This window comes from Convolutriloba macropyga, chromosome 1 (genome assembly GCF_964194025.1).
Source record: "Convolutriloba macropyga chromosome 1, txConMacr16.3, whole genome shotgun sequence".
Taxonomy (NCBI): domain Eukaryota; kingdom Metazoa; phylum Xenacoelomorpha; order Acoela; family Convolutidae; genus Convolutriloba; species Convolutriloba macropyga.
This window is the reverse complement of record NC_134468.1, coordinates 23,593,841-23,614,680: the sequence shown is the minus strand read 5'-3', so window position 1 is coordinate 23,614,680 and position 20,840 is coordinate 23,593,841. Positions and strand designations below refer to the sequence as shown.

The window sequence follows — 20,840 nt, the reverse complement described above, 5'->3', positions numbered from 1 at the left end:
GAAGCGACCGGGTTTTATTGCATCAAACATTCTAGTCAAATCAGCAATAATTTGAACAAATCAGGATTGAATAACAATGAGTGTCATTGGCGTCAATTTAACCACTATTATAAACAACTAAAGCAATTAGATTTTAGAGAAAAAAATTTCCTATCATACCATTTTCTGTTTTCCTTTGACGACCGAATATTTTAATAGAGCTCATTCATTTGCTTTTGATTTTGTTTAAGAAAAATGCAGCATTTTTGAGAAAAAAAACTCAAAGAAAGGTGAGAGATAATCAAAAAGAAGTACTCGTTCCGAGTTGTCCTTTGTAATTTAAAGGGCATTCTTAAGGTCGCTTGTAAAATTTAAGCGAGAATTCGAGACTCCAGGATGTTTGTAATATCTTTTATCAAGTTTATCAGCCATGTGAACAAAATATAAATCATTAGCTTTAGTAAACAGTTGTTTGTTTTCAGACTTTATTACGACAAATTGAGCCTCTCTTTTGCTACTCACTGCTTTGTGTCATATCAGACCCGTGAATTGTAACATGCAAATATTTGACGCAAGAAATCTAATTTTTGTAGCGTTAATTTCCAAATTTTGTATCGCAAGAAAAAAATCTAAAACGTATGTCTCTATATTTCTCAAAAATTTATCCATAATCGATTTAGCTGCACTTCGCAAATTTTAGAGCAATCGCTTTTTTTGATAAATATTTAATACTTTGAACCGATAACGCATTGCCTGAAATTTGTCCGAACCCTTTCGCACTGAATCAACCTATTCTTAAATTTAGCCTCATTGGCATTTTACCTTTTTGCGAGAGCAAAATATCTTCAAGTTGAAATAATTAAGGTTAAATTAATTACCCATACTAATATGAAGAAACAGATTCCACTGAACTAAAGTTATGGCAAAGTCAGATTATCGCTTTTTGCTTCAAATACTTTTAAGTAAAAATGCATGGAAACAGCTACTTAGGTACAGTCATCACTATCTAAAATAGCGCATAATTGTATGTACCACTATGGTGAGCAAATAAGCTCAGCATTTGCTTTTATTACTCGAGCTATATCGCTAAGCATTTAGCCACTGCGCTCAGCTGGGCTTGTTCTTTTTCGCGGCTATTAATCTGCTGCTGGAACTGAATAGCCAGCCTGTGGATTGTATCCTTGCAAAGTTGGAAAAAAAGGCTTCTGCAAATTCAATGCTTTTTGTGGTGCTGGTTTAAACTGCTTGCCAGCTGGCATACTCTGACTGGTTGATTCACTATGTCGACATATACTAAAGCAATAGCAGATTGAGATTACATCATGTAGCACTAAAAATGTTTGAGTTTGGTATTTTGTGTCGTAGCACTTCTACAATACTGTGTAATTGCTAATTACCATTGTATAGGAACATATGTACGTATCTGCTACAACTAATCATCACTCGAGAGTTAGTTTTAATCAAGTGCAATTACTTTTTTCTAACCTACATTGTACGTGTTATTTAAGCGAAGCATCAATTTGTTTTGCACAGTCAGGAAAATCCGTCGGAAGTTGGGAGATAAACAGATTACAGAACAGTCAGACAAAATAATTATTTGCTGGTCTGCCTAGCAACATTATTTTTTTTTCTGTGAAAAAAAAAATTGTAAGATGCTTTCAATATTATCACGTAAAATTATTCAATTGCTTTATTGATCGAAACAAATGTGGTTCATTTCTCAATAATTTCAATTGTGTTTGTTAAAATGAACGCAAATTAAGCCGAAGGAAAATAAGCCGACGTAAACATAAGCCGACGTTAACATATGCAACCTCTCAGAAATAATACATTATTAACCGTAACAATAAAAACCGTGCATAGTATTTGCAACGTGTAATATATTCGAAGGTATGGAAGGTTCACAATGCGTCATTTTTGTGTCATTTACTGCTTCCCAATTCCAGCAGACCACTGTTGAGAGCCCTGTCTCTCATGCAGTGTGGGATGTAAGGCAGAAATTGCGGTCCGGTTATCGCGGCGAAACGCGCCCACCAGCCCGCCAGGGACATTTTTAAATACGGGTATCATAAAATTTTTTCGGCTTACCTGACCTCATTTTCAAATTTCGGATTACTTGCATATCGTCTTGGTTGAGCGCAACCAATTGTTAACCAAATTACAACGTAGTTTAATTCTACATTTCTTCTTGCTTTTTTGACATCTTTTCTATGTTATATGTCAAGTTTTCAAAACTGTGCTCAATAAAACAGCAGATTGTTCCGAGATTTTCTTTGAAAAGGATTTTGATCGCATTAATTATTGTTTAATTGCAAGCTTGTCAAATTTGATTCTGTTTTTATTCTCATTTTATCCGCTGTATGTCTCTTTTTTCTGCAAAAATTTTTAAAGAGTCGATCAAATTGCTGTAGTAAATTTCATCGCTCACTAAATTTGTTTATTAACCTCCACATGGAAATTTTATTTATTTTCTGACAGAACAGGTAGCTATTAGAAAATAAAAGACAATAATTCAAGTTCGTTTTTATTGTTTCGACAAACTAACGTAGTGTATTAAGTAAATTCATCAATCATTAAAAATGTTTTGTTCAGAAATGAATTGTCCTCTTGCGGTTACAGTGGGTTAGGTTAATTGATCTGAATGATGACTATTTGAAGATGAGTTGCTGTTATGTCGTGCTATCATCTTACGAGCGTTTGAACTCATTTGGCATCCCTCAAGCCTCAACGTCTAAAAACAGATGCCGAAAGTTCAATAATATACATTTCGGCGCTGAAGTTTTCGACAACTTAAGTTTTAAGTTTGTACATTATCATCTCGGAGCGAGGATTAATCCGAAAATAATGTATAATGTATTAGTTGCGGCAAATTCTAGTGACAAAATTCATCATCAAAAAATTTTACATATTTTAGAGCGGTGAATTCGTTGAAAGCTGTTAACAAGTTTTAGAATGGCGATCAATTCAGCAAAAAATTTTACCATTATATTATAACCAATGACACCTCAACTTGAGTTATTAAGTTGGCCAATATTATTGTTTTATTTACACTTAATACGATAAAGAAGTTTTTCGCGTTATCGGAACTAAGAAAGTGAGAGTTACCGTTATTCCCGACGACGCCAAGAAAATAGAGCTAGTGTCCGTAATTTTGGGACAGAAACTGATGTCCAGGTACTGCAACAAAACTGTTTTTCTGGTTAACTGGTCCACTCCGTAGTCCGTCACCTCTGACAACTGCGATGCCAGAAGCTTCACTAATGTTGCACCAAACTTGTATGAAATGCTCTCCAAACCGATGTCCGTTATGTTAACGCATCCAGAAATGTCTAAGTTTCTGAGAGGGGGTGATTTTCCTAAGCACATGTATTTGATTCCACGGTTGGATATGTTCCTGCATCCACTGATGTCTAAGGAGGTCAGGCATCGAAGCCTGCCAATTGTCAGCAGGGCCATGTCCGAGATTGCAACACAATTGGCGAGAGATAGTTGAGCGAGATATGGGGACATAGCTATGGTACAGCGAAAGCCATTGTCAGTTATGGACACCTGAAAAGAAAACAAGGGATCATCATTCTATTGCAAATTCGAGCAATTGTTTTTTATCATATTATGATTAGATCTTGGGCTCATGATTTAATAGCCTGAGTTTGACATCCAATGATACTAAAAAGTTTTTAATGAAACTCAAAGCGTCTCCGTATTTTTGATCAGTGAGCCGTAACAATATACAATCAAATGTACAATCAATTGAGTGTTTTTAAATTATTCAGCTAATTCTTCTTGAATGCTTCAGTTTTTTGGAAAAATCAATAGCAATGCTTTTGAAATTTCAACATAATGGATGGACCTTTGAATTGAAAGTATTTTAACAAGTTGACTTTTTACGACTTCTTACTTTTTTTGCTGTAACAAAACTGGATTTCAATTCTGGAAAATCTGATTTCAGATTAATCTTTTGTTTGATATTATGGCGTTTTGTTTTTCACGGGGACTTCCTGTTGTGAATTCAGTTGAAATTAAATGACGGCCAATGTTGGTATTCAATTAAGATGGGGTCATCGTTTGCTGGTTTTTTGTGTATGTTATGTATGTTATGTTCACACGGAATTTTGATCCCGCTATTGATTTTTTTTCAGGATTGCACTTCAAAATCTGTCATCCACATATCTTTTTCATAGTATTTTTCTTAATTCTCTAAGTGGTTACAATAGGTTCTTTGTTTTGCTAATTGTCGTGTCGTCTATAGTATATCAAACTTTACTGTTCTATGTCTTTTGCAACTTATTAATTTCGACAGAAAGAAATCGGAACAAAAGAATTGTAGCTATCAGCTTCAAATCGAAATTTGATAATTTTCAGACTTCTGCCGCTTTGGGTCGTTTCAATCTTTTCTGTCGGTGTTTCAATTCCAACTCACTAAACACAAAAACAACCGAATTTTTTCCTCAATCTGCGCGTTTTTGTCAAATTAAGTTATTTGAAATCTATTTCAAGGATAACCCTATGCTCTGATCCCGTATTTTCCTTCAGATATGGATTGGAAACACTTTAAGCCACGGCAGGCTTTCTAAATGGTTTGCTATGAAGTTGACTCATTATTAATGCATAAAACTTTTATATCCAATTTTTGCACTAAAAAATTAAATTTAAATCGCAGTAGCGCCTGATATTTGAAACTATAACGTTAGAAATGAATTGATGCCCATCTTTTACAAGTTTTCACTCTGTTCTAACAAGTTCAAAAAGCTGATTCGAAAACAAAATTCGACTAGGAGGCTTGGTAAAGTGCGATTGCAAATAAGGTCCCGACCCCGCTCATCTACAACTTTGGCATAATTGTCTACCAAATGAGGAACAGATAGAAAAAACCCAAAAACTCAAGTAATCAAAAATAATAGGTGTATGAACGAGAAGATAGCCTCCAAAGTAAATAATTCAGTGGAGAAAAAATGATGCATTAGATTGATGAGTAATGCCAATATCAAGAAAGCGAGTCAAGACGAACAGCAAAATCAAACATTAACAAACAATAATTACATCAAAAACTTTATGACCGTTTTAAAAAAACAAAACCTAATAACAAAGTCAAATTAGCGTCAGATAAAACTGAAACTAAACAAAATAACTTGTAATTCACTAGAAAAGATATGAGACCAGTCCATAATAAGGATTGGTAAAAATTAGACAATAGAGAACGAAAACAGTAAATTTGAAAAAATTCGCTTATTTTTTCTAAAAACAATTAATTTCAAAGTAATGAAGACTATTAGAAATTGACAAAATTATCCCATAGCTTAAAGACAATCAAGATTTTCATAGTAGGGAATAAAGAACTGTCGGTATTTGTGAAGGCCGAGCTTAACTAAAGTTCCCATATTTGTTAAGCAAACAAATCCAGCTCTGAATTGGACTTATGTTACTCAAACTTTGGTGTACGATATATTTAAAGCCAAACAATTACGTCAATTTTTCACCAAAAACTTGACGTGGATTTCCAATACAACACAACAATTCTTGACATCAGTTTTGCATGGAAAAATGACGTTTTTAATGCCGTCATAGCCAACCAATCAACGATGCAGTTTTGACATGTAGAGCAGTATAAATAGAGCTTGAAAAACTACCAAAAAGAAGCGGAAACTCGATAATTTTGTGATATTAAAGTTGACATAAAGTGCGTATTGAAGCACAATTCCTCGAGCAGTAAATAATTGGTTACTGTGTCCTGTATCGACAAAATACTTGGGAAATAATTCAACTGTTGGCATCCCAAATTTTGATGTTTTCAAATCGTGAGTACAGAGAGCAAAACTCTACTTAAGTTAAGTTTAAATATTTTTGCAAAACAGGTCTTAGACATATATCTTTGTCTTCGATTTGTTGAGATATCGGAGTGAACTGGTATACATAAAAGAGATTGCGTATTTTGTGATCTGTAGTAAACCCAGTCCAGTTTGATATTGAAAAAACTAAGATTAGCAGTTAGTTGTGAACTGAAATTGTAATGCAACGGTAAGAATATAGCGGATATACAGTTACAAAAGCGAATAGCAAAAAACACAATATCCGGACAGATTTGTGGCCGCTTAAACGAACTGGGCGGTGTAAAGCTTTCCTCGTCATAAGTGGGAGAGCAGCCGTTACATTTGGTCAGCCGACCCGGACAGTGGAAGGCAAACTGCTGTCCAATCTGATGAAGAGAGTGTCAAAGGCACCCGCTAAAGAAAATCAAACGAAACAACAACGCAACACCAGTGAGGCAGAGCAAAGAGTTCAATTCACTGAAGCAGCTATAGTCCCATACGAGTGGCTAACCCTGCGTAAAAGCAAGAAGCAAAGCAAAAGCGAACAGCACACAGGCAATTCAAGCACAATCAGCAGAGAACAACTTCAGGCAACAGTTCAAAGGCACGAAAACAAGCTTCAAGAGTTAGTGGACGAAGTCAACACTAAAAGAAGACTTGGTCAGAGAATAATTGCGGATTCAGATCGACCCAACTAACTAAAGGTTCTCTATCAACAGACTGTCCATTTACTAGAGGAAGATATACCCAAGCAATTGCAGCGTCGTAACCCACTTGCACCCTACCCAACAAACTTTCTTGAAGAACAACTACAGCAGGCAAGGGAGTGTAAAGCAAATCTGGATATTCATTGGCTTGCATATATAAGCAAAGGCACGCAACCAGAATTGAATACAGAGCAAAGCAACACGAGTCAAGCAGTGAACGAAAGTGAGAGTAACAACAACTATCCAACGGACAATTCAGCTACCCAAACGCTACAAAACGGCACAGTAGCAAACGATCAGAATACGGAGAATATTTCTGAAACATCTTCAGCAAAGCAAAGGCGCGAAGAACGGATGAAGAAGTTCGATATTGAGTTCGAAACGCAGTTGCGGCTCGAACAGGCAAGGTTCGAGCAAAGGAAGCTAGAGCTCGAGATGCAGATGAAGGAGTTAGAAACCAAGCATCAACTACTGGAACAAGAGCTTGAACTGGAGCGCAAAGTGAAAAGAACAGCATTAGAGAATGATGATGCTCGTTCCCAATCAACGGTGCTCGAGATAAATCACCCTTCAACTGGACCCCAAGGAGAAGAAATGTCTCTGACTGGGCCGGGCCAGCAGGATCGACCCCCTTCTAACCCCAAGCAGTGCAAGAGCTCGCTTCGATGCAACCCGTGAACTGAACAGGCAGAGTCAGTTCTCACGATATCGAAACCGTTCATCAAGTGCTGAAGACAGAGACGTTTCCCCCAGAGCTGAAATTCGATACAACCGTGGATATGCAGGTAGCAGTAACCTACCTAAGCTGAAGTTGAACAGCTTCGATGGAAACCCTCTCGAATGGCCGGAGTGGTCCAGTATGTTCATTGCTACGGTGGATAGACGACCAATACCAGACTCAGATAAGATGAGCCATCTCAAGACCCTCCTGACAGGCAAGGCAAAGTCCGCGATATCTGAAATGGGCTACTCTGGGCAACTCTATGATGCTGCTTGGAGCATTCTGGAGAGGAAGTTTGGAAGGCCTCAAGTGATCATCGATGCACAGTTGGAGAGTCTTCGCAAGGCTAGTCAGGTGAAACCACACGACTCAACAGGTCTTATCAGTTTCTCAGTTATTGTATCAAACTTTGTGAATGTGCTCAAAGAGTACAAGCAGATCGGCGATCTGCAATCAAGCTCGACACTGTATATGGCATTAGATAAACTACCTCAAGTTCTCAAAGAGAAGTGGTGGTTCTATGTTGATGAAGACTGGCCTGATCTGATTATGTTTGAAAAATGGCTATCACGAATGGCATTCGTGCATGAAGGGTTTTCAGCTTTCAGGGGAGAGCGCAAGGACGAAGACCGAAGAAGCACGAACAGAGACAAACGGTTTTCAAAGACATCGAACTTCAGTGCGAGTTCAAATGTGGAAGAAGTGAAGCAAATGCACAACGACCACTGCCCGCTAGCTGATGGCACTCACAATATTTGGAACTGTCCACTCTTCAGGAATATGAGTGTGAATGATCGGTATGCAGCAGTCAGGAAGCAACGCTTATGTTACGGATGTCTGGGCAAAGGACATGCAATCAAAGATTGTAAAGTCAATGCGTGCGGTATCAATGGATGCACCAAGAAGCACAACAGATTGCTACACTCAGAAAACCAAATGGACGAGGGCAATCACGCAGTCAACGTAAGCGCAGCAACAATTAATCAGAGTAACGAAGTTACTAGCTTTCTTCAGATAGTTCCTGTCTCAATACAGAGCGGTGGCAGCTGGCTGAACACATATGCTTTCCTCGATAGTGGATCAACGGTTTCATTCATCGATCAAAGTGTGCAACAGAAGTTACGAGCCAAAGGCACCGATGCAACACTCAACATAGCAGGCATACACGGAACGAAGGATCTGAGGACAGAAAAGATTCCTCTCAACATAAAGGGATTACATTCAAAGGTGCATTCAATCGAAGCGTTTGCACACCCGTCAATTTCGTTGGGAAACACAAACTATGACTACAGCAAGCTGAAGCAAAGCTTCAACCACTTGAGTGTTCTCCCAAACAAGAGCTTCAACTTGAAGGAAGTTGGCATCATCCTTGGTCAAGATGCTTACGAGCTACAACACCCATTGGACTACAAGATAGGAACACGAAGTGAACCTTTCGCCGTTCTAACAGAATTAGGATGGGTAGTCAGTGGACCCATGACGGGAAAGAGAAGACAAAATGTTTGTCATTTCGCTTTCACAGAGGATGTGAAAGTGGCTGAGAATATCCAAACGTGGTGGGACAGAAACAAATGCCTCCAAAATCAACGTCGTCAGTCAGTCAAAGAAGGAACTGCAATCACAAAAGATGCTAGAGTGTACGACGAAGTTTACAGGCGAGCGGTATGAAGTGGGAATGCTATGGAGTGAACCAGAGCCAAACCTGCCGAACAACTACAGCTCAGCCTTGGGTCAGCTTTTCTCACCGGAGCGAAGATTCCAAAAGGACCCAAACCTGAAAAGTTTGTATCAACAGTCAATAGATACCGATGTTGAAAAGGGATTTGTAAAGATACTGGACGAATCCGAAGTGAAAGGCACCTTCGGGAAGGAATGGTATTTGCCTCATCATCCTGTGCTAAACCCGAACAAGCCTGGCAAAGTAAGACGTGTTTGCAATGCTGCATCAAAGTACAAAGAAGTATGCCTAAACGACAAGCTACTAGCAGGACCCGATCTACTACATGGATTGATCGGAACGATATTCAGATTTCGTGAGGGACCAATAGCCCTAACAGTGGATATCGAATCAATGTTTCTGCAAGTACAAGTTCCCGAACAGGACAGAAGTTGCTTGAGGTTTCTGTGATGTCCAAGAACTAACGAACCTGTTCAAATATACGAATATCAGCGACACGTATTTGGAGCTAAGAGTTGTCCAACATGTGCAAATTACGCTCTCAAGCGAGTGGAACTGGACAATGAAGAAATATATAGCAGCAAAGGCAATACAAAACAACTTCTATATGGACGATTTCATCAAATCAGTAGAAACCCCTGAAGAAGCAATCGAAGTCTTTAATCAGTTACAACATCTTCTCTCTCAACACGGATTCGAGCTGAAAAAGTGGATAAGCAACAACGATGAGGTTACCGAAGCAATCCCAGAGGACTTGAAGTCGATCAGCAACACAAAGCAAGTCGAGGTGGAGCCCAACGCGGAGGGATCTTCAGTGCTTGGACTACAGTGGAGTGTTACTGACGATAGTCTTCAAGTGTGTAGAGGTACAAACAAATAAGTTGAAACTCCAATAACTCAGAGGAAGATTCTGTCACTTGTCTCTTCAGTATTTGACCCGATCGGATTGTTTGCTCCGTTCAGTGTTCACATGAGACGACTACTAAAAGGCATTTGGACTAAGAATGGACAACATTGGGACAAAGAAGTGGAGCCTGGTGAGGAAGCAGAATTTTAAGGTGGAAAGAACAACTTCCAATTGTAGCTGAAACAAGCATTGCTAGAAGGTACTTCTATACAGCAAGGGACAAAATTGAACTTCATGTGTTTGCCGACGCATCTGAAGACACGATGTGCGCAGTGGCCTATCTACGTTCACAACCCAAAGAGTACTCAGCCGACTTAGCATTTGTAATTGGAAAATGCAGTGTGGCACCGATGAGGCATCTTTCAATACCCCGCTTGGAACTGCAAGCAGCGGTGATGGCAGTGAGGTTGAAGGAACAGATAGTCAAGGAACATGAGATGAAGATAAGCAGTTGCAGTTTTTGGTCAGACTCAACTACAGTATTAGAGTGGATACACAGCTCCCATCGTAAGCAGCAAGTGTTTGTCGCCAATCGAGTTGCTGAGATACTGGATACAACTGATGTTTCACAGTGGAAACATGTGAGCGGTATCAACAACCCAGCTGACATTGGCACGAGAGCAATCAACATTGAAGAACTCAAGAGAAGTGAGTGGCTCACTGGGCCGGCCTGGTTGAAGCGACCAGAAAGTGAATGGCCAGAGCAAGTGAACCTAGTCTTCGCCTCAGATGAAGAGAATATACCCGCATCGGGTTTGCAACACAGACTGAAGAGAAGAAAGCTGTTATTCAGTGGGAACGATTAAGTAACTTCAACAGGCTAGTGAATGCAGTGGCATATGTGCGGCGAGCCATGAGCAAACACAAACCAGCAACACTTATAGTAAGCGTTGAAGAACGAGAAAAAGCAAAAGCAACAATCTTCAAGCTACTACAGCAAGAACAGTTTAGTGAAGAGATGAAATCTCTCAGGGCTGAAAAGTAAATTCCAAAAAGCAGCAAAATCCTACAATTCTCACCCTTTCTAGATGAAGAGGGGCTTATTCGAGCCAAAGGCAGAATAGGCAAAAGTCAATTGGACTTCGATGCAAAGCATCCAATATTGCTACATTGGAAACATCATGCAGTTGAATTATTCTTGCGAAACGAGCACAAGAACGATCAGCATGAAGGCACTGAGCATGTAAGAAACATTGTTCAGCAGAAGATGTGGATCCTAGGCATGCGAAATGCCTTGCGATCAATCAAGAACAAGTATGTAACCTGCAGAAAGGGCAGAGCACAAACGATAGCACCAGTAATGGCAGATCTACCCGAAGAACGGCTAGATGCTTCAACAGCCTTTACAAATGTTGGAGTGGACTACTTCGGCCCTTTCATTGTGAAGATTGGGCGAAGGAACGAAAAGCGATGGTGTTGTCTGTTCACATGTCTAACTGTGAGAGCGGTGCATATAGAGGTTGTACCCAAGATAGACACAGATAGTTGTCTCAATGCAATTATGAGGTTTATTGTACGAAGAGGCAAACCAAGTACAATGATCAGCGACAACGGGACAATTTTTGTCGGAGCTGAAAGAGAATTTGCAGAATATCTTGCAGCATGGAACAAAGAGAGCATCGAAGAACATTTGATTCAATAAGGGATCAGATGGAAGTTCAACCCACCCGCAGCACCTCAATTTGGAGGAGTATGTGAGCGGATGGTCAGAAGCTGCAAAAAAGCAATGTATGCACTGTTGGGGAACAGATCAGTCACAGAGGACGTTCTATCAACTACGATGTGTACTGTGGAACAAACGATGAACGCAAGACCGTTGACTTCGGTCAGTTCAGATGCTAATGACTTAGAAGCATTGACCCCTAATCACTTCTTGCTTGGCAACAAGAACATTTGCCTACCCTATCTACCAAGCGCAGAGGAATTTGTTGACCACAGAAAACTCTTTCGACAAACTCCAGCATATGCAAATCTCATCTGGGACAGATTTCGTAAAGAATACTTGCCAACTTTGAATAATCGGCAAAAGTGGAGATCTACGACGAACGAAAACCTTAAAGAAGGAGATCTCGTTTGGTTGATCGAAGATAGTGACAAGCGAGGATACTACAAACTTCGAGTTGTGGAGACCATGGGAGGGTCGGACGGAGTGATTCGATCAACGAAACTTAGAACGAACGCCGGAGTTTACAAGAGACCAGTAGTGAAGCTCGCCCCTGTACTGCCAAACGAGAAAGATATTTTCACTAAGGAAAACAGGGCCGGCGATGTGAAGGCCGAGCTTAACTAAAATTCCCATATTTGTTAAGCAAACAAATCCAGCTCTGAATTGGACATATGTTACTCAAACTTTGGTGTACGATATATTTAAAGCCAAACAATTACGTCAATTTTTCACGTGGATTTCCAATACAACACAACAATTCTTGACGTCAGTTTTGCATGGAAAAATGACGTTTTTATTGCCGTCATAGCCAACCAATCAACGATGCAGTTTTGACATGTAGAGCAGTATAAATAGAGCTTGAAAAACTACCAAAAAGAAGCGGAAACTCGATAATTTTGTGATATTAAAGTTGACATAAAGTGCGTATTGAAGCACAATTCCTCGAGCAGTAAATAATTGGTTACTGTGTCCTGTATCGACAAAATACTTGGGAAATAATTCAACTGTTGGCATCCCAAATTTTGATGTTTTCAAATCGTGAGTACAGAGAGCAAAACTCTACTTAAGTTAAGTTTAAATATTTTTGCAAAACAGGTCTTAGACATATATCTTTGTCTTCGATTTGTTGAGATATCGGAGTGAACTGGTATACATAAAAGAGATTGCGTATTTTGTGATCTGTAGTAAACCCAGTCCAGTTTGATATTGAAAAAACTAAGATTAGCAGTTAGTTGTGAACTGAAATTGTAATGCAACGGTAAGAATATAGCGGATATACAGTTACAAAAGCGAATAGCAAAAAACACAATATCCGGACAGATTTGTGACCGCTGAAACGAACTGGGCGGTGTAAAGCTTTCCTCGTCATAAGTGGGAGAGCAGCCGTTACAGTATTCAATTTTGCATCCCGTTACAAAAAGAACGACAAATAGACAACAAATAAAAAAAGTCAGTTTAAACATGCCAGAAAACGTTTTTGCAGCCGTAGAGCCATGCTTGGGCCCTCAAAATATGTTCAAGTGCACCTTCATTAAAAACTGATAATGTTTTGTGTGACCTCTCATTAATGAAACTAGGTAACAAGTGGACAAAAATGACATAAAAGGCAAAATTAAGTAATATTTGTTCTTATTTCGAAAAAAAAAATTATTTCCAAAGTCATGAAATCCATTAATTACAAAAAGATATAATTAAATAGGATCTTTTAATCTTCCAGAAGAAGCCTCTAAGACCTGCAACTGTCCAAAATATGCTTTACGTCTAAAAAGGAACGTGAAATAGGACAAAACTCAAAAATTGATTTACTTTTTTTTGTGTCGAAGCCAAAAAAGTAAAAACGAATCGTTTAAAAGCATTATATTTTGTGACATCAATCACTTTTGACACCTTTCTTTGACATCAATAATTTCATATTTGGCCTGTAATTAATGAGACTAGGTAACAAACAGACAATAAAAGGAACAAAATTGCGAAGTTAAAATGTAATTTTTTTGAAAAACAATTGTTTTCAATGTCATGAAAGCCATCAGCTGTCTACTATCATCGGAACATCAGTTCATCTTTTCCGCGTTGAAAAGCCTGTTAAAACAGGTCATTGTACAGAAAATTTCATACGACAATTAAAAACAAAATTTAAAAAAATAAATTAAATTCTTCGAGAAAGAAGTGTCGAAGCCGTTAAAACCATAATCTATATCTCTAAGGATTTTAATATTATCAGTTGTGCCCCATTTCAAACGCCAATAATGTGATATATGATCTATCATTAACGTGATAATGTAACAAAACCAGAAAACGTGAAAAAGGGCAAATACCTAAAAAAAAATGTGAAATCTAGTAGTCTGGTAGTATAAAGCCAGAAAACCATAACTTAAGTCGTGAAACCGCAATAGAGGATAAATTTGAAATCAGTAGAAAAAAACACTCTTTCTTTGCTGACACTTAGCTACAAGTTGACAAAATTAAGAACAAAATAGGCAAAGTTCAATGAGCCATTATTTATTAAAAAATCTAATGTTTTTGGACGTCAAAACAACCATAAGCTTTCACGTAAAACACTGGATGCATTAATTTGTCGCTGCTAAATAATTCAATTGGTCCTATCAACAGTGAGATTCGATTTGATTGGTTCTTTCTTTATTAATATTGAAAAGATCGAAATTTTTTTCAAAAAAAAGACAGACTGATAACAATCCGACTTAATTTTTGGATTTTAACAGTCCAATATTGAATCAAAACTAGCGTTTCTTTTGCTGTTCGCCAATTAAGAACACTTAATTCATTCTAATAATATAATTCTAGATAATGTGTTGGTTCAGAGATCAATAAATGCTGCGTTTTTGGTAATCATATAGTAAAGTTAACAAAAAACAGCAAAGCTTTAATTACAAAGCATTCTCAATGGAAGTTGAAGTAAAAATAGCCCCTTTTGAGTCTGAACAAATTGTGTAAGTGGTGTTTGGGTGTTCAATTCCTGCAAATTTAATCAAAATGTACTAAAGAAAAATATTTCGTGCTGTTTTTGATGAAAAAATTTTATTTTGAAATGTTTAGCCAGAATTTTTGACAAAAAAATTAAATGAAAATAGTCGACAAAATTTTAAAAATAAAATCAACAGCAATTTTTTTAAAAAAAACTAATAAATTTCGCAATTTAGAAGAAATTTTAGTCAAAAATTCCGAAAAATATGAATAAATCAACGGAATTCACTCTGTTTTCTCAAAATTTTAAAGTTTAAACCTACATAACTCCCTGCAAAAAACGAAAATCAATAAAATCTTTTTAAATCTAATTTCTACGCTGGACGAGTTTTCTAATTATACCAGTCTCCACTCTCTACGACGAATATATCGATCGGCCAAAATTTTCTGAACAAAAAAACCCATTTGAGTATATAGTCCCCCCCCCTCAAGAGGAGTCGCAACAATTAATTTGACAATAAAATTTGTGAAAACGTCAACAGATCAACAATTTAAGGAATCATTTATATATCGTCAGTTTATTTCATATTTCTACCGTGGGTCTTTCCGGTAATTTAGGTTCGTTCTGCCCGCATTAGCCAAGCATGAACAAAAAAATCATTATTGCGAAACTAACTAACGTTGAGAGGTTATTCTGGATTGATATTTAAGTGCTCCCTATTTCATCAAATAAGACCGACCTCAATGATGAAAACTGATGGCGACAACGGTTTTCTGCACATAAGCCGGGAGTTTTAAGATGAAATAAATTGTCGCGTTCAATATTTGGGCATCACATGCACTAAACATGACAGCAGTGCACGTTTTGCAGTCATTCGGACTTTAATGACAGAGAACAGAACTCTATGAAGAAACCTAGGCGCTGGAAACTTGTGTTAAAAACGAAGATAGGAATTTTTTCAACCGTCTTGGGAACTGGCTCCGAAAATTTTGCAACAAGTCTCAATTGATCACAAGGTGGCTAAATTTATTGGTGTAGTGATTGTAATCCTATCATTGCATTATTTAGAGTAATACAACACCTTTGCCTGGCAATCAAGATGAAGTTGGATTGAAGAGGACAATTGACAATAATATCCCAATCGTTCGCCGGCGCGGGTTCCAAACGGGTACAACATAAAGAACCAGGTCCAGATTTTTGTCTTGAAAAACAAATCTTTTTGGTCGCATATAAGGGAAACATTATCAGACGGCTTAATCGATTATGGCATGTAATTATATCTCCACTTCAACTGTATGAAACAGCATGATCGCCAATGGCACCATGAGTCCCTGATTTTCAAAAGGGCTTCCGCTTTCGTCTTTAAGCTCTGAAAACCCAACGTTAGTTAATGGATGCAAGAACTCATTCCCAGCTAGTGAGGGATTGATTAAGTTGGTGACGCTGAAAACCAAGCCCCTGATTGCGGTAAATCGGTAACAGTTGACCGTTTTCTCCGTTGGAATTCTAACTTTCAAGTAGACGAATCATTGATGATTCGTCCAATGCTCCAGAATTTTTCCTAATTACGGTTAGTAGAGTACAACAGTTTTGACAAATTAATTACGTCTCTATCGGGACTATCCATATGTTTCAATTGTCGAGAAAATCTCAAATTTTTTAGACAGGCCTCTGCAGGCACAAAAGTAGCGGAGTCTGCTGCAGAGCCATTTTTTTGCAGCTGACGGCTCAATTGCTCTGGCAATTTTATTATCTATGCTATCCATACCATGAACAGAGCACTTCTCGAACTTATCATTCCTAAAATTTCAGCCAAATTTTTTTCTGGATATCGCAAAATTTTGCAAAACAGTTTTGCGCTCTAATTTTCTTTGCGCAATTATTCCATCAATAAGATTTGGTCAATAGAGAGTTTTGCTGTTTTGGGCTAATTTCGCTTCTTTGAAGCGGCCGAATGATCAATTAGAATTGAAACAGTTCCAAAAGATCTTTGTTTCACTCCCGATTGACTGCTTGGAGCAGTTGTTGAGGAAAATTTACTTTACTGGTAGAACAGAAGTAGGCAAAAGAAAATTTTCTAGGAATAAGGACCTTGTTGAGCTCAGAATACTTTTGTGATGACTCAAATGAAGGCATATCTGAAATCAGGTTTTCCACGTTTTCGGACAACTTCAGTTCTCATATGTTATCTTAAAAGCGGTCTCAATGTACTCTTCACCAGCTCAAATAGTTGCGCCAAACTTTGGTACGAAATATTTCTCGTGCTTAACAGTTGACCTCCGTGACAAGACAATTAGCATATACAAACCGCAAAACTTCGAAGGCTCTATTATGATCTATACTAGATTACTTCCTTCCAGAGCCGTCAATGAGGTACCGCAGAAGCTTGATGCTACCAACTTTGGAACAAGAGTGATCTGCTAGCTGGGTTCACAAACTTTGATATGGCTGCCACTGTCCACTTGAAATGACCAGTGGCGTTGCAAGTGGTTGACTAGAGTTCACGCTCAAGTTATCATTTTGATTACCTTTTGGCAGTATATTTTGAAAATGACTACAGCAAGATGTTTGCCCACTTATTAAACTGATATACTAGGGTATTGAAAATTTCAGTTTGGTTTGCCGCTGCAGTTACCGTGGTATGTAAATTTTTTTGCGCCTGGGGAATTTGTTCATTTTCTGGAGCATTACCGTGCGATGGTAAAAAAAATTGCTTTGCAAACAAATGGTCCCTGAAAGCAAAGAGTTTTCCCGAGGGATGAAAGTACAGCCCATGAATTGTTTTTTTTTTCATTGCAATGCTTTTTTACCAAAAGGGCGCAATTTGCCTGCTTTCAGTTTCAAATCTCCGCATCAGCATTTTTTTTCTTGCCTATCTGCTGCCTTGTTTTGTTTCTTCCCTCGTTAGGAGCACGCAGTGTGCACTGGTTAACAGAGAAAGACGTCTTCCAGTACTCAATGCCACCCCTTTGCGTGGCGCAGTTCTCTGTAACTGCTGTGAACATCGCACTATCTCACAGGCAGACCATCGCACGTGAAATTTTACCGGAAGGTACGGCAAGGCTCAATTTGTTTTCAAAATTTGTCCGCAGATCAGGTAGTTCTACTTTAGCTACTGTTATATACATGCCAGTAATTTGTTCTGTTGTATTGGAGCGAACTATTTGATCGATTCGAACGGACGCAGCTTGCGTTATCTTTTAAGATGTACGTGAACTATCAAAGTTCTGTTCAAGGAGCCACCAACCTTAGATCTTTGAAACGGCTCTTTATCTTACAAATTTTAAATATAATTTTGAGCATTGAGAGTTTGATCGTTGGTTACTTTTTGGGAATTTTATAATGAGTAAGTTGGTCCGAAAGCGTCCTGACTCGTAAATTGTTCTTCATGAAAAAAATCAAGGTAACGAACTCTAACAAGCCGGTGTAAACACATTTCACCCGTGATAGATGAGGGAGGTTCATTATGAAAGATCCAATCAGTGTCGATGTTCTGCTCTCGACACTTTATTTGCGTGCGCACGTCCACTCACTCCATTAAATTTCGTTGAACACGGCAAAAATAGGGGATGGGTTTAAATTGGAATTTAACTTTGCAACGAATTAGTTCCTCTTTTCAACAGTAAATTGAGTTGCTCCAGCCAACTCCTCAATAGGTGGCACCTCATGTCTTTTTAACATCAAGAAGCGGATTTTTTTTTTGAAATAAATAAGTCACAGTATAATTATTGTAATTCTCCAATTTAAACTCAACTTCGGGCGGAAGCGCCCCCGGTCTCTAAGCTCTGACTGCTTTAAGCTTCCCCCAACTGATACTGTAATATACTTGTTATTGGTATTAGATACGGTATCCAATAATGATGGCCTTGAATGATTGTATATGAATATGATCTGTTTCAAACCTGATTACGTAGTGTGATTGCTTCGAAGTTGCTCAAGTCGAAGTTGAATTGAAGGTTGAACAGTGACTCATCAGAGAGAAGTCGTCCTCCTAATACATCACTGCAGCTCAAGTTGAGCCATTTATTCTTGGAGTCTTCGAAACTACATAGAGCTAGATTGTTCCACCTCCTGCATACAAGTCGCACCCCACGGAACAGGTCAACTAATGTCATGTATTGCAATATATCCAGCCAAATCTCTTTCGGTAGGTCGCTCCATTTGCAGACAGCTGTTAGTTTCTGTAACTGTTCCTAGTCTTGCTATTAATCGCATACCGATTTCGAATTATGATGTAGCACATAATTTTGATTGACCCCCCCCCCCCCCCCCACACACACACCCCTCTACCACAAGATGATTTAATTGGTCAATGTAACCATCGCTAGTGTTTCAAGTTCAATTGTGTTTCTGAAGCAAAAAATAACTGAATAGATAGTTCAATAAATTTCGGGACCTAGGTTTAGACTTCGACCTATGAAAGAACTCATAAAGTCTACTGGGGTGGTCTTAAATTACACAGTCCAGGTTCCCATTTATGGAGGAAGAAACGTCTTTTCAAGGGTCGAGGAAAAACTTTTCCACACAGCATGGTCGTTTCATGGTCAAGTCGGGGTCCAAAACTGGGAGTGATTGTCAGAAAACAAACACCTTCAGTGGTCCACATTTAAAAATCTTTTTGAAAAAAATATTGACTACAAGGATAATATGAGGACATAGCACAAAACGAGAATAGTTAAAAAAATAGTAAGATTGCTTGCAACAAGACTAAGAACAGAACCATTTTGAGAAATCAAAAAAGTATGCCTGGATGAAACAATTAAAAGTGATTGAGTAATAAACTGTACACTTGAACCAACAAACACCTTGTCAAACAAATGCAGTCATTAAAGACAGCTTCGAAAACAATCAAAACGCATCGCAGTAAAAAAGTAAATTATAAGGCTAATATGCTGAACATAAATGCTCAAAATTCAATGTTTTAATTTTCTTTTCACAATATGACCGAACATAAATCTTCAGTACAATTATGTAAGAGTTTCAATTGGTATTAATTTGACAAGAGAGCAGCTGATTGAACTGTCGAGAGGTGACAATCAAAGTTAATTGAGTTCTTTTTTCATTGTAGAAACTGCGTCACTGTTGTTCAACCGTTCAGCTCGGCTTTTGTTACTAAGTAAATAAACGTTATCAGCGAGAAAATATCTTTTCTTGAATTGCAATCGTACGACGATTGTTCAATATCTTTTTGTTTGACCTGCAATCATGCGACAAATGATTGAATATCTTCATCTCATTTGAAACCGTGCGACGATGGTACTGAGTAAATAAAAGAGCAGCGAAGATTGAAATGCGCTATTTGAATAAAACGAGAAATGAACAAAAGATTACGCAATTTCTTAAACATTTAGTTTCTTATACGTAGAGTGCTCGGAAAAGGTTCGTTTAACATAATTTTCGTTGAGCCTACGAATATACTAAATCGATTGCGCTCTTTTTAGGCTGAACATTTTTATGTTTCGAAAACGTATCGGTGACCAATCTGAGCTCAGACACTTGAACCAGTTTATCAGAAAAAAAGATCGAGCTAGATTTGCCGGGCCATTGACATGGGCCATTGGCCTTAATACGTGGATGAATACAGTCGTTTTGTTTTGCCTTTAAACGTTGCCTTAATACGTTGTTACGATATAGTTTGAATACCTCAAATAAAGTTCCGATAGACTGAGTTTTTCCGCAGCTATATTTTTGGTGCCGCTTTACTCCTGGTACCGCGTTCCTTATCATGTATTCGCTTTAGTCTAACGTTTGTGATTGAACCAGAAATGGACCATTTCTCCTCGCTAAATATGTAGACAATTGTCTGCTCGTAACAACAATGATTTGACGAAGGCAAAATTGTGCCCCTTTTGACTCCTTTAAACTTTGCTTTGATTTACAGTATCTCTTACTAATTGAGCATACGCGATTGGCTAATGTCGCAATGGTCTGTTCTGTTCTGTTGCTTATCTGTTGCAAGATCCCGAGAGATTAAAAATCCCTGTAATAGCAATTCTTGTAAACCTCTACGCTTTAACTCCCATCGTCAGATGTCAGAGAGCCCAAGATAGCCAGAGGGAATACGAACAAGCAAAAAAGTGATGTAACGCAAACTATACGATGTTGTTGCGGACAGTGAAAAAATGTTGCTACATTCGAACACTAGAGTGATTACATACAACTCCCCCAATCAGAAGGCCTGTTGTTGATCACAAAACGACCAGAAGTGCAGACCAATCAGTCAATAATAGAGTGAGACATCCGCCAACCAATTCAAAAAAACTGTAAGAACTATCCAAACTAAAACGTTGCTACTTTTGATGTTGTAAATTTATTTCCTAACCGGCAAATCTAGCACCCCCCAAAAACCTACCTCTTACAATTTTTTTTTCTTGAAAAAACAAAAAGTTTGACAAATTTTTTGTCAAAATCCAGAAATAATCAAATTGCGGTGTTTTTTATAGTTCTTGACA

At 38.1% G+C, this 20,840-nt stretch overlaps 2 protein-coding genes across 3 annotated transcripts in view; one reads left to right on the top strand and one right to left on the bottom strand.

The window, feature by feature from the left end:
* Positions 1-20,840, top strand: part of LOC142347436 (COP9 signalosome complex subunit 6-like) — a 527,653-nt gene that overhangs the window by 197,517 nt on the left and 309,296 nt on the right. The window lies entirely within an intron of this gene.
* Positions 2,488-19,434, bottom strand: LOC142347394 (uncharacterized). Of its 2 annotated transcripts, none has more exons than XM_075398930.1 (4): positions 19,109-19,434; positions 18,291-18,575; positions 3,085-3,528; positions 2,488-2,710 (listed from the first exon to the last, which is right to left on the bottom strand). In XM_075398930.1, the coding sequence occupies exons 1-4, from the start codon at positions 19,109-19,111 to the stop codon at positions 2,603-2,605; spliced, it is 840 nt and encodes a 279-aa protein (XP_075255045.1). In that variant the 5' UTR covers positions 19,112-19,434; the 3' UTR covers positions 2,488-2,602. The 2 variants fall into 2 exon arrangements, with proteins under 2 accessions (XP_075255045.1, XP_075255046.1); XM_075398931.1 differs by having other exon boundaries at positions 18,291-18,569.

What these genes read in the sequence shown, in the direction of transcription:
- LOC142347394 (XM_075398930.1), bottom strand. An exon ending in CAATCACACTACGTAATCAG is followed by an intron (nt 3,529 to 18,290) that starts GTTTGAAACAGA and finishes TTTTCTTTTCAG; the next exon opens with GTGTCCATAACTGACAATGG. An exon ending in TGGCGTCGTCGGGAATAACG is followed by an intron (nt 2,711 to 3,084) that starts GTAACTCTCACT and finishes ATCTGTTTTTAG; the next exon opens with ACGTTGAGGCTTGAGGGATG.